At 42.3% G+C, this 12,170-nt stretch overlaps 1 protein-coding gene across 1 annotated transcript in view; it reads left to right on the top strand.

The window, feature by feature from the left end:
• The window catches only part of LOC121283977 (cullin-5), a 68,542-nt gene that overhangs the window by 50,119 nt on the left and 6,253 nt on the right, over positions 1 to 12,170 (top strand). Inside the window, exons 17-18 of the mRNA XM_041198841.1 lie at positions 8,442 to 8,560; positions 11,597 to 11,720. Coding sequence (XP_041054775.1) covers positions 8,442 to 8,560; positions 11,597 to 11,720 — 243 coding nt within the window. The remainder of the gene's footprint in view (positions 1 to 8,441; positions 8,561 to 11,596; positions 11,721 to 12,170) is intronic.

The following is a 12,170-nucleotide window of genomic DNA, read 5'->3' as shown; positions in this document are numbered from 1 at the left end:
CCCAGGGTTATATGTGCACAAGTCATTAAAGGTGGTAGGGCTGGTTGGGAAAGCAGTTAATAAAACATATGGAATACTGGGCTTAATAACACTGGTTCAGCCTCAATTGGAATATTGTGTCCAGTTCTGGGCACAATGCTTTAAGGAGAGAGGATGCAGTAAAGATACACGCAAATGGTTCCCGGATGAGGAATTTCAGTTAAGTGGATAGTTTGGGGAAGCTGGGGCTGTTACCCATAGAGCAGAGAAGGTTGAGAGGAGATTTGATAGAGATGCTCAAAATCATGAGGGGTCTGGGCAGAGTAGGTAGGGAGAAAATGTTTGTGTTGGCAGGAGGATCAAGAACCATAGGACACCGAAAGAAGCAACAGCAACATTTAAGAAAAACATTTTTAGGCAATGGGTGGTTTGCAACTGGAATGTACTGCCAGTGTGTGTGGTGGAGGCACATCATGACTTTCAAAAGAGAATTGGATAATTATCTGGAGAGAGAATTTGTAGGGCTTCAGGGAAAAGATGGAGGAGTGAGACTAGGTGAGTTGCTTTTGCAAAGAGCTGGCATGGACGCTATAGGCCGAATGGTGGCCTTCTGTTTCATAAACGTTTTATAATCCTATAGAATTTATCACAAAGTTGAACATTTGAAATTTAAATAGTCATTTGGTTTATACAGAACTTGAGTATTGCTGAAAAACAAAGACATTTTTATTGAAGCTTTTTGTCTTAACTCATCAGGACAATTCACAACCAAATGTAAAGGGAGCAACAATTTATACTGTATGAGAAGAGAATGCTAATTGGTTGGCATGTGGACTCTGGTAGAGGAATTACCATGGAGAACACACCAGTCGATGGTGACTCTCAGTTAACTGCCAAGCAAGCATTGTTTGAAATTTAAACCAGGCATCTTGACTCTGGTTAAGGCATTGCCCTGAGAAATGAACCAGCAAATGGCTGTCACTTGTTCATCTGAAACAGGAGCAATGTGTGTACATGTCCTTTCTGTCTGCAAAGAACAGAGTCCTGTGCATTAACATGTGTAGCTTCCAGTACACTCACATGCCACATTACGAGCCTGACAGTCAATCTTAAATTGGCTGTCAGGGTAATTCTTAGCATAGAGAATTATTTAGCAAATGTTGTCCAATCACAGAATCACATCTAATGTTGGAAACTGTGTTTTGAGTTTTGCCAGCACAGGTTGATTGGATACAGTCTGTATCTTGCCCATTGCGAATAGCAGAAGGGTCATGCTGTTTGATATAACCCTTTGTACGTTTTTGAGATGGAAGGCCTACAAACCTAGCATCACACTGGCACAAAATTCATATACCACATTACTCATTTGTGTAATAGGCAGAATGTCTTTTTGGTTTGACGGCAGCATCCTGTTAGTGGTACCTTGTGTGAAACAGCTAGCTTCACCTGTTGCTCAAATTTTTGAGGTAGACTGTGCACTTTTCAGGGCCAAAAATGATGACCTTAAGGCTGCTCATGAGTTTGTGTGATATACAACACAAAATGATCTCATCAGGGTAGCCATTATCCTGCAGGATGCTTTTGATGCGCCCTATTTCGGCATTAGGCTTGCTTGGTGAGCAAATGGTTCAGCTACTGTTTATGAAGGCAACGTCAAATGAGCATGGACACAGCATTGCTATCGATATGCACGCCCTGAATGGTCTTCACAAATGTGAAGGAATCCTTCACCGTGTATGTGGAAAACTTGCATAAAACTGGTTGCAACAATTCACCCAACCATTTGGCCAATTCATGTTGTGCAGAACCGGTCATAGATAAAACAGGGCATAAGGGGGTGTCACTTTTGTGTGTCTTGGGCAGCCCATATATACGTGGATGGAGTGAGGTGTAAGGACGAACCCTGTCATACATGTCTTGAGTCCAGCAAGCTTTTTTAGCTTACCTTCAAGCAAGGCATTCGGTCATGTTGAGGGGCAGGTCCAATGAATACGAGTTTGGACCCGCCATTAAGAATGGCATGCATTTTGTTGACATTGTCATGCTTTTCAAAAATGACTATTCCGGCTTTTTTGTCAAGTTTACTGATGCATATGCTCAGATTGATCTTAAGGCCTCACAACGCTGTTGACATCTTGTTACATGTGAAAATCAGACAGGTCATTCAGAATTGCACAATATGCGTGCACTAGAACAGCTAGGCGCGGGTTCAAAGATTCAGCATCTTCAGTGGACGCTGGTTTGTATCAGGATAGTTGGGAGTAGAGGAGCTTGAACTCAGCAAATATCTCTTCCCGTTTGATTAGAGTGAAGGCACACCAAAATTGAAACCAAGAACAAACTCTCTGTTTTCTGAGAGCGCATGTTCAGAGAGATTCGATGGAATGACACTTAACCTTCTACCCCCTGCATATTTCCGATATGTGGATGATACGTTTGCTATATTTAAATCTGCAGTTGCATGTAATAATTTCCTTACATGTCTTGCTAGGCTCCATCCTGCGCTCAAATTCGCCGTTGAAATGGAGCAGTCAAATAAACTCTCTCTCCTTTATGTGCTAGTTGAGAAATATGCCAGGTGGTTCTCTACCATGGTCTACCACAGGCCTACCTTCACTGGTCAATATATGCATTGGGATTCTTACTGTTCCACAAGCTGTAAGGTTGGCTTTATCAGCAACCTTGTAAATAGGGCCCGAGCCATTGCAAGCTTGATGCTCAAATAGGGCGCTTCAAAGGCATCATTCGGGATAATGGCTATCTTGATGAGATCATTTCCTGCTGCATATCGCACAAACTCACGAACAGCCCGAAGGCTGTCACTATCGGCCCTGAAAAGTGCGCAGTCTACCTCAGATCACCCTGGAAGGACAAGCTATCTCAAAAATTTGAGCAGCAGGTGAAGCTAGCTGTTTCACGCTGCTACTATGCAGTAGCAACATGAGTAGTATTCACCATTAACAGGATGCTGCCATCAAGCCAAAAAGCCGTTCTGCCTATCTCACAAATGAGTAACGTGGTATATGAATCTCAGTGCCAGTATGATGCTAGGTATGCAGACCATACGTCCCAAAGACTGGCAGATCACATCAAACAGCATATCCTTTCGTAATAGGCAAGGTACAGACTGTAAAAACAAAAAAACTGCGGATGCTGGAAATGCAAAACAAAAAACAGAATTACCTGGAAAAACTCAGCAGGTCTGGCAGCTTCGGTGGAGAAGAAAAGAGTTGACATTTTGAGTCCTCGTGACCCTTCCACAGAACTGAGTGAATATAAGGAGAGGGATGAAATATAAGCTGGTTTAAGGTGTGGGTGGTGGGGGGGGGTGGTGTGGTTGTAGGGACAAGCAAGCAGTGATAGGAGCAGATAATCAAAAGATGTCACAGACAAAAGAACAAAGAGGTGTTCCCAGAGGGAACGATCCCTACCGAATGCCGCCGTGGGGGTGAAGGGAAGATGTGTTTGGTGGTGGCATCAGGCTGGAGATGGCGGAGGATGATCCTTTGAATGTGGAGGCTGGTGGGGTGATAAGTGAGGACAAGGGGGAGACTATCATGTTTCTGGGAGGGAGGAGAAGGTGTGAGGGCGGACGCATGGGAGATAGGCCAGACACGGTTGAGGGCCCTGTCAACGACCATGGGTGGAAAACCTCGGTTAAGGAAGAAGGAGGACATGTCAAAGGAACTGTTTTTGAAGGTTGCATCATCAGAACAGATGCGACGGAGGCGAAGGAACTGAGAGAATGGGATGGAGTCCTTACAGGAAGCGGGATGTGAGGAGCTGTAGTCGAGGTAGCTGTGGGAATTGGTAGGCTTTGTAATGGATGGATATTGGTGGACAGTCTATCACCAGAGAGGTCAAGGAAGGGAAGTGTCAGAGATGGACCATGTGAAAATGATGGAGTGGTGGAGATTGGAAGCAAATTTAATAAATTTTTCCAAGTCCCAACGAGAGCATGAAGCAGCATCGAAGTAATCATCAATGAAGGGAGAAAGAGTTGTGCAAGGGGACCGGAGTAGGACTGGATCAAGGAATGTTCCACATACCCCGTAAAGAGACAGGCATAGCTGGGGCCCATGCGGGTACCCATAGCCACACCTTTTATTTGGAGGAAGCGAGAGGAGTTAAAGGAGAAATTGTTCAGTGTGAGAACAAGTTCAGCCAGACGGAGGAGAGTAGTGGTGGATGGGGATTGTTCGGGCCTCTGTTCGAGGAAGAAACTAAGGGCCCTCAGACCATCCTGGCGCACTGACCTCTACCTCGTGGAGGCTGAGCGTCAACTCGCAGACACTTCCTCCTACCTCTCCCTGGACCATGAACCCACCACTGAACATCTAGCCATTGTTTCCAGGACTGTTACTGACCTCATGTCCTCTGGGATCTTCCTCCCACAGCTTCCAACCTGATAGTCGCCCAACCTCGGAAGGCCCGCTTCTACCTCCTACCCAAAATCCACAAACAGAACTGTCCTGGTAGACCGATCGTGTCAGCCTGCTCCTGCCCCATGGAACTCATTTCTCGTTATCTTGACTCCCTTCTCTCCCCCCTTGTCCAGTCCTTTCCCACCTACATCCGTGATTTCTCTGACACCTTATGTCACATCAACAATTTCCAGTTCTCTGGCCCCAACCGCTTCCTCTTCACCACGGACGTCCAATCCCTCTACACCTCCATCCCCCACCAGGATGGTCTGAGGGCCCTTAGCTTCTTCCTCGGAACAGAGGCCCGAACAATCCTCATCCACCACCACTCTCCTCTGTCTGGCTGAACTTGTTCTCACACTGAACAATTTCTCCTTCTACTCCTCTCACTTCCTCCAAATAAAAAGTGTGGCTATGGGTATCCGCATGGACCCCAGCTATGCCTGTCTCTTTATAGGGTATGTGGAACATTCCTTGTTCCAGTCCTACTCCGGCCCCCTTCCACAACTCTTTCTCTGGTACATCGATGATTACTTCGGTGCTGCTTCATGCTATTGTTGGGATTTGGAAAAATTTATTAATTTTGCTTCCAATCTCCACCCCTCCATCATTTTTACATGGTCCATCTCTGACACTTCCCTTCTATTCCTTGACCTCTGTCTCAATCTCTGGTGATAGACTGTCCACCAATATCCATTACAAGCCTACCGACTCCCACAGCTACCTCGACTACAGCTCCTCACACCCCACTTCCTGTAAGGACTCCATCCCATTCTCTCAGTTCCTTCGCCTCCGTCGCATCTGTTCCGATGATGCTACCTTCAAAAACAGTTCCTCTGACATGTCCTCCTTCTTCCTTAACTGAGGTTTTCCACCCACAGTCGTTGACAGGGCCCTCAACCATGTCCAGCCCATCTCCCGCGCATCTGCCCTCACGCCTTCTCCTCCCTCCCAGAAACATGATAGGGTCCCCCTTGTCCTCACTTATCACCCCACCAGCCTCCGCATTCAAAGGATCATCCTCCGCCATTTCCGCCAACTCCAGCATGATGCCACCGCCAAACACATCTTCCCCCGCCCCGGGTGGCATTCGGTAGGGATCGTTCCCTTCGGGACACCCTGGTCCACTCCTCCATCACCCCCTTCTCCTCAACCCCCACCTATGGCACCTCCCCATACCCACGCAAAAGATGCAACACCTGCCCCTTCACTTCCTCTCTCCTCACCATCCAAGGGCCCAAACACTCCTTTCAAGTGAAGCAGCATTTCACTTGCATTTCCCCCAACTTAGTCTACTACATTTGTTGCTCCCAATGCGGTCTCCTCTACATTGGAGAGACCAAACGTAAACTGGGCGACCGCTTTGCAGAACACCTGCGGTCTGTCCGCAAGAATGACCCAAACCTCCCTGTCGCTTGCCATTTTTACACTCCACCCTGCTCTCTTGCCTACATGCCTGTCCTTGGCTTGCTGCATTGTTCCAGTGAAGCCCAATGCAAACTGGAAGAACAGCACCTCATCTTCCGACTAGGCACTTTACAGCCTTCTGGACTGAATATTGAATTCAACAACTTTAGATCTTGAACTCCCTCCTTCATCCCCACCCCCTTTCTGTTTCTTCCCTTCCTTTTGTTTTTTCCAATAATTTATATAGATTTTTCTTTTCCCACCTATTTCCATTATTTTTAAATCTTTTATGCCCTGCTAGTCTTTCCACCCCACCCCCACTAGAGCTGCACCTTGAGTGCCCTACCATCCATTCTTAATTAGCACATTCGTTTAGATAAAATCACCACCTTCAACACTTCTGTGTTCTTTTGTCTGTGACATCTTTTGATGATCTGCTCCTATAACTGCTTGCTTGTCCCTACAACCACAACACCTCCCCCCCCCAACCACCTTAAACCAGCTTATATTTCACCCCTCTCCTTATATTCAGTCAGTTCTGTGGGAGGGTCATGAGGACTCGAAACATCAACTCTTTTCTTCTCCGCCGATGCTGCCAGACCTGCTGAGTTTTTCCAGGTAATTCTGTTTTTGTTAAGGTAAAGACTGTACCCAACCAGCCCATACTTGCAAAACTCAAAACAGTGTCCAACATTAGATGTGATTCCACGATTTGACAACATTCGCTAAATTATCCTCAGCGTGCTAAGAATTATGCTGACAACCAATTTAAGATTGTCAGTCAGCTTTGCAGTGTGGCACATTTGCATGTACTAGAAGCTACACAAATTAATACACAGGGCCCTGTTCTTTCAGACAAAGAACATATACATATATTGCACCTGTTTCAGGTAAACAAAATAAGTGACAGACATTCGCTGGTTCATTCCTTGGGGCAATGCCTTGAACAATCAGTCAAGCTGCCTGGTTTAAATTTCAAACAATGAGTGACAGTTAACTTTCAGTCACCATCAACTGAAGCATTGTCCATTGCAACATCTTTACCAATCAGAGTCCATTTGCCAACCAATCAGCATTCTCTTCTCATACAGCATAAATTGTTCCCATTACAATTGGTATGCTTGTGAATTGTCCTGATAAGTGCAAGAGGAAAAACTTTGACAAAAAATTTCTCTTTTTCAGCAATTTTAAATTTAAGGTGTTGAGGGGCTGGGTATCATTCAATGTTCGTGAGTAGGGGATGCGATGGTGAATGAGACTTAACGCGGTACAGTAAGCAGGCAGCAGAGTTTTTAATTTGCTAAAGTTTGTGGAGGAATGGAAATTGGCCACGAGAGCATTGTAGCCTGAAGGAGACAAATAAATTGATAAAGGTTTTGGCATCAAAGAGGCTGAGGTGGGTAGGAGGGAAGCCAGTGATATTTCATACAAAAAGCAATTTTGTTTGAATTACCCTTGCTATATTAAAGGACTATCTGCTTCACTTGTGTGTGCGTGTGTATTTTTTTTGAATTCCATTTCTAATGAAAAGTCACTGACCTCAAATATTAACGCGAGCTTTTCCAGCATTTTCTGTCTTTATTTCAGATTTCCAGTATCTATTATTTTGCTTTTATATCCTGGTTTGTTCTCCTTCCTGGCTTAAAGATTGCCCTCCAATGACAACATTTGTAAGCATGTAGTCGGCATCCAGGTGAATGCTGGTGACACGGGTTCTACCTCTATATCGCCTACTTTGACATTGTGGCTAACACTCTCTTGTCTTACATAGTTGTGGATGACCCAGAACTCTTTCCACATTCCAGCAGCCAAAGCCATCCTGAAACTCTGCACCTTAATCCTCCATTCCATCTTCTTCCCTAGCTGCTTGCTGAATCGTCTGACTGCACATCTTCCTTGATAACCCCCCGAGCTTGGATCATTATAACTCGTACAAAACTGAGTTTGCACCTTGTTAGTAATAAACCTTGCTTCCCTAATAGCTCTGTTTTCCATTGGCTCCCCAATCCCAACACATTGTATTCAGAGTAAAATAAGGAGGAAAAGCTGCAAATTCTGGATATCTGAAATAAAAACGGAGAATGTTGGAAATGCGCAACAAAATGATTAGCATTTGTAAAGAGAAAAGACAGTCTTTGAGATATTATGTACCCAAAACCCTGTAGCCTTCCTTCTCTCTTCACAGTTGCTGACTGAATTGCTGTTCATTTTCAGCATACTTGGTTTTTATTTCACACTGAGGTTGAAGTCTCTGCTTACAAATCCCTTCACAACCTTGTCCATTCTACTTCGGCACTTCCCCAGCTCCACATTTCAGTGACGCCTTCTGATTTGTGTACCAAGCATCATCTCTATCTGCTCCGTCTTCAGTGGCAGTGCCTTTAAGCATCTTGTCCCCATGCTTTGGAACTCTCTCCTTAAAACTCCCCGCCTTTAGAAGCCTCTTCTTTAAAAAGACAAATCTTTGACTATGCTTTCATTCATCTTCTCTAGTTTTATTACTGCCTGTCTTCACCTCTGTGGAACAAGATGCTAAACAAATGCAAGTTTTTTTTTCTTGTCAAATTGTGCAATAAATGTAATATGACATTGAGACCGTGAATCTTACTAGTTCTGTTTTTGTTCCAAAAGTCACTTGTAGCTTTTCCAAAATTGAAACGTCAGGTTTTACTCCATGAACCTCAGGTCAGCTCACCCAAAGATTTCACAGAAGGCACTCTTTTCTCTGTCAATCAGGACTTCTCTTTAATGTAAGTATTAAAATTTGTGTCAAATCTGTTTATTTAAATATTTGAGCTGTAATTATCTCAAACCTCAATTTTTTTCAATGAGCTGATTTTTTTTTGTTGTATTCTGCCACCTTGTTTCTCATTTGCCCTCTTACAGCTTTCAGAAATGGATTTAAGAGGAATTTTTATTGCATCCACAGAGAAGTGGAGTGTAAATTATTAAACTTTTGAAACTTGAAAGATTTATATCCAGAATAGGGCACAGGCTGTAATTTCCTCTCAGGCAAATGGATGTTAGTCCAATTTTGTGAACATTTTATTAGATTGTGGCTACTAGAAAACTAATGTTTAGTGATTCAGCTAAGGTGGAACATTTGCTGTTTGTATTTTTAACTTGGGAAAGAATAAGAGGAAAATGAAATGAAGAAACAGCTTAAACAAATTAGTTAGGAACATTTATTCAACAATATTCCTGTACAGAAATAGAACACCTTTAAATGCAATAAATACTGGTCTTGCCAGGAATGCTGTCATCCCATGAACTAATAAAATAAAAAGGCATAATGCTGCTGCAGGATAAATACTTAATTAGGATGAGCAAACACCGCCATAATTCAATAGCAAACTAATCTGAAGTGGAATAAGTAAAAAAAAAAAGTGGTTCTAAATATTCTGTAGGAAGAAAGTTGAAGTGATTCACTGAAACAAACGCGAAAATATGTAGAAATATGTTAGAAGCGTGTCAGGAAGGTAAAGGTCAATCTGGTAAACAGGGGCATAGTAGCAGGTGCAAAACATAAAGGTAGGAAATTATTTCAGCACTGTATGCATCAGAAGAGGTGAGGACATAAGAATTAACTTAATGAACAGCAGGTAACATCAATTCAGGGGAGACCATATCTGACCAACCTTCAACTTTATGGAAGAGGCGATGCCCATGTAAATTGGAAAATCCTAAACCATGGTATATGTTGACTTTCAAAAAGATCTGACAAAATTTAGCAAAAAAGACTACTAGGTTCAAAGTGGTGGGAATTTCTACAGTTAGGGAATATTTAGGAAATTGGTTAAAGAATAGAAAGCAGTGGGTACTTATTAAAGGAATTATTTTAGGATCAAAGTAAGGATCGAGTGGAGTGCTGCTGGAATTGGTGCTGAAATTCTTAGTGTTTCTAGTTTAGTTTAAACTTGGGTTCAGGAACTCATTGGCCCAGATTTTGTGACCTGACCTTGAAGGAAACCTTGTTAGGCGATCTAGTGATCTCTGAGTGAAGAAATGTAACTTTCTTGATGTGCGGCTGATTGTTCCATTGTCAAGCTGCAGTGAGATCAATCACATCAAAAAATCTCAGTCAACCAGGAAATGAAATGCATTAAAAATCGTATCACTTTTTGAAAAAAAAAACACCAAGCAAAATAAAAATTGGGGTGAAGATAGAAACTGGAGTATTGAAAAACAACAAAAAATTATTAAAAAATTTTAAATTTTGAAAATATCAATTAATCATAATTTAACATTCCACATATTTTTCAGGGCCAGATCAGTTGTTCGATTGTAGTTAGTACTTATATTGTCTTTAAAATCCTAGTTACATATCATTGAACAAGGCTTGACTTTTTATGGTGTTTCTAACAACAATATGAGAGTGGAAAACATGACCAGATCAACCAATTTTGCTGCTTGTTGCCTCTGGGATCGTGGGGATCCATAGCGCAGCCTGAGGACAAGTGAATGACAGAATACAACTTCAGGATTTCCACACACATCTGCGTTTGAGCTGAATCCTGACATTGCGGTCACATTCAGGGGGGTAATGACAGCAAATGCTGACATTTCACACTCAATCCTGCAAATTTGCGCTAATACATAACTAATCAAGTTCAAAAGTCATACCAATTTCTTTTGGAATGAGGGAAAGAGTTTAATCTGAAGCAGCAGATCAGAATTTAGCAGATTAAATATTGTATGTAATGGTGACAAAGTATCTAAAGGTGACGTTGAAAAGGGAAACAAAAGATTTTGCTCAACCTGTTCAATCCCTACAGAGTAACAATCAACAGCAGATAGAATGTTGGACTTTGTAACTGAAACAATGTTTAATTTGGAGGAAGCCATTGTGAAACTGTACAGTGTGTTGTTCAGACTGTGCCTTAAACTCTGCCAAATTCTGGTCACCAAGACACATGGGAGACAGAAAAGCCTGAAGGTGATATTGAAAATTTGTGGGACTTAGCTAACTAATGTCAAGGAACTGATTTATGAGGAAAGACTGGGGAAATTTAGAGTTATCAGCCTTGAAAGGTTGTAACTGCAACAACTTGGAGGCAAGTAAAACCGTATATACAGTACTAGAAAGGCAAATCTAGAATATTGCAAACTTAAAAGTGATAGTTAGATGGGCGGGGGTGGTGGGCAGGGGAAGAAAGGGTCCCATCTAGTGAAAGGGAAATTAAGGACAGACATTATGCAGATCCTTATACAAAGATCAATCATTATATTAAATTGTTACCTGCATTCAGTGTTTTATGGGTTGATTGTTAAACTTCGAGTTGTCCTATTCAGGCATGGTGCGGCATGCATCAGAATCTTGGTGTGTGACCTATGTGACAACTAGCTGATGGCAGATGGCCTGGAATAAGCACCAGTTTTCTCGTTCATCCCTGAAGCATGCTTGGTTTTCTTCTACTGGGCTGTCTTCTATACTATCTAAATTGACATTAACCTGGTTGGGTGGAGGTGCGGAGGGGAACTACCTGCCACAGTAGGCTGCGTTTGAGAGCAAACCAATGTTCTTCCTGTAATGAGGCTTTGGGTTTATATGAAGCTCGGAAGGTAGTAAGTTGTATATTTTCACCACTTTAAAGAGTTGAAAATATTGTGTACACATTACTGCATAAAAATCCTTAGCAAAGGACTAATTTAAATATCCTCATTAGATACTACTGATTTTCTATGATTACTTGTTTAGCAGTTTAAAAAAAAATCAAAGCCGCTTTCTCGCCTTACAAAAAAAAGTAAGGATTCTATATTCAATAGCATGCATGCCTTTCTTTCAGCAAGAACAGCAAAGTTCAGAAGAGGGGAAAGATTAATTTAATTGGAAGATTACAGCTAACCACAGAGAGAATGAGAGAAGAAGAAAATGAAGGAATAGTCCAGCTGAGAATATTACGCACGCAGGTATATCTTAATGAGTATAAACACTGAACTCTTTAACATTTGTTGTGATGAATTTTATTAATAGTTAACATTTGTATGTTGAAATGTAAAGGATAATTTTCTGCCTTTACATTCACAACAGGGAGCCTTATCCAATAGCAGCACACGTTGGAAATTTGGGCACACACATTGTGCATGATTTTTTGACCCTTTTACTTAATTGAGTGGGGATGGCTGTGATGTTTCTAGTGGTTGAATAATTTAGTACTATTCTCTATCAGGGCTCACATATAAAGGATGACAATTTGAGCAAGGTCAAATTGTTGCTGTCAGTCCCACATGGAACCATGTTTTTGGGATGGGAGGGGGCGGAGGGGAAGATCAAAGCCTTCAGTGGGGAATGAGAAAACTGAAAAAAAGGAAATTTTTCTCTCTCCCTTTATTCAAATGTTTCCTTTTTGGACAGCACAA

Source organism: Carcharodon carcharias, chromosome 11, assembly GCF_017639515.1.
Source record: "Carcharodon carcharias isolate sCarCar2 chromosome 11, sCarCar2.pri, whole genome shotgun sequence".
Classification (NCBI taxonomy): Eukaryota; Metazoa; Chordata; class Chondrichthyes; order Lamniformes; family Lamnidae; genus Carcharodon; species Carcharodon carcharias.
This window is presented reverse-complemented; position numbering and strand designations above follow the sequence as displayed.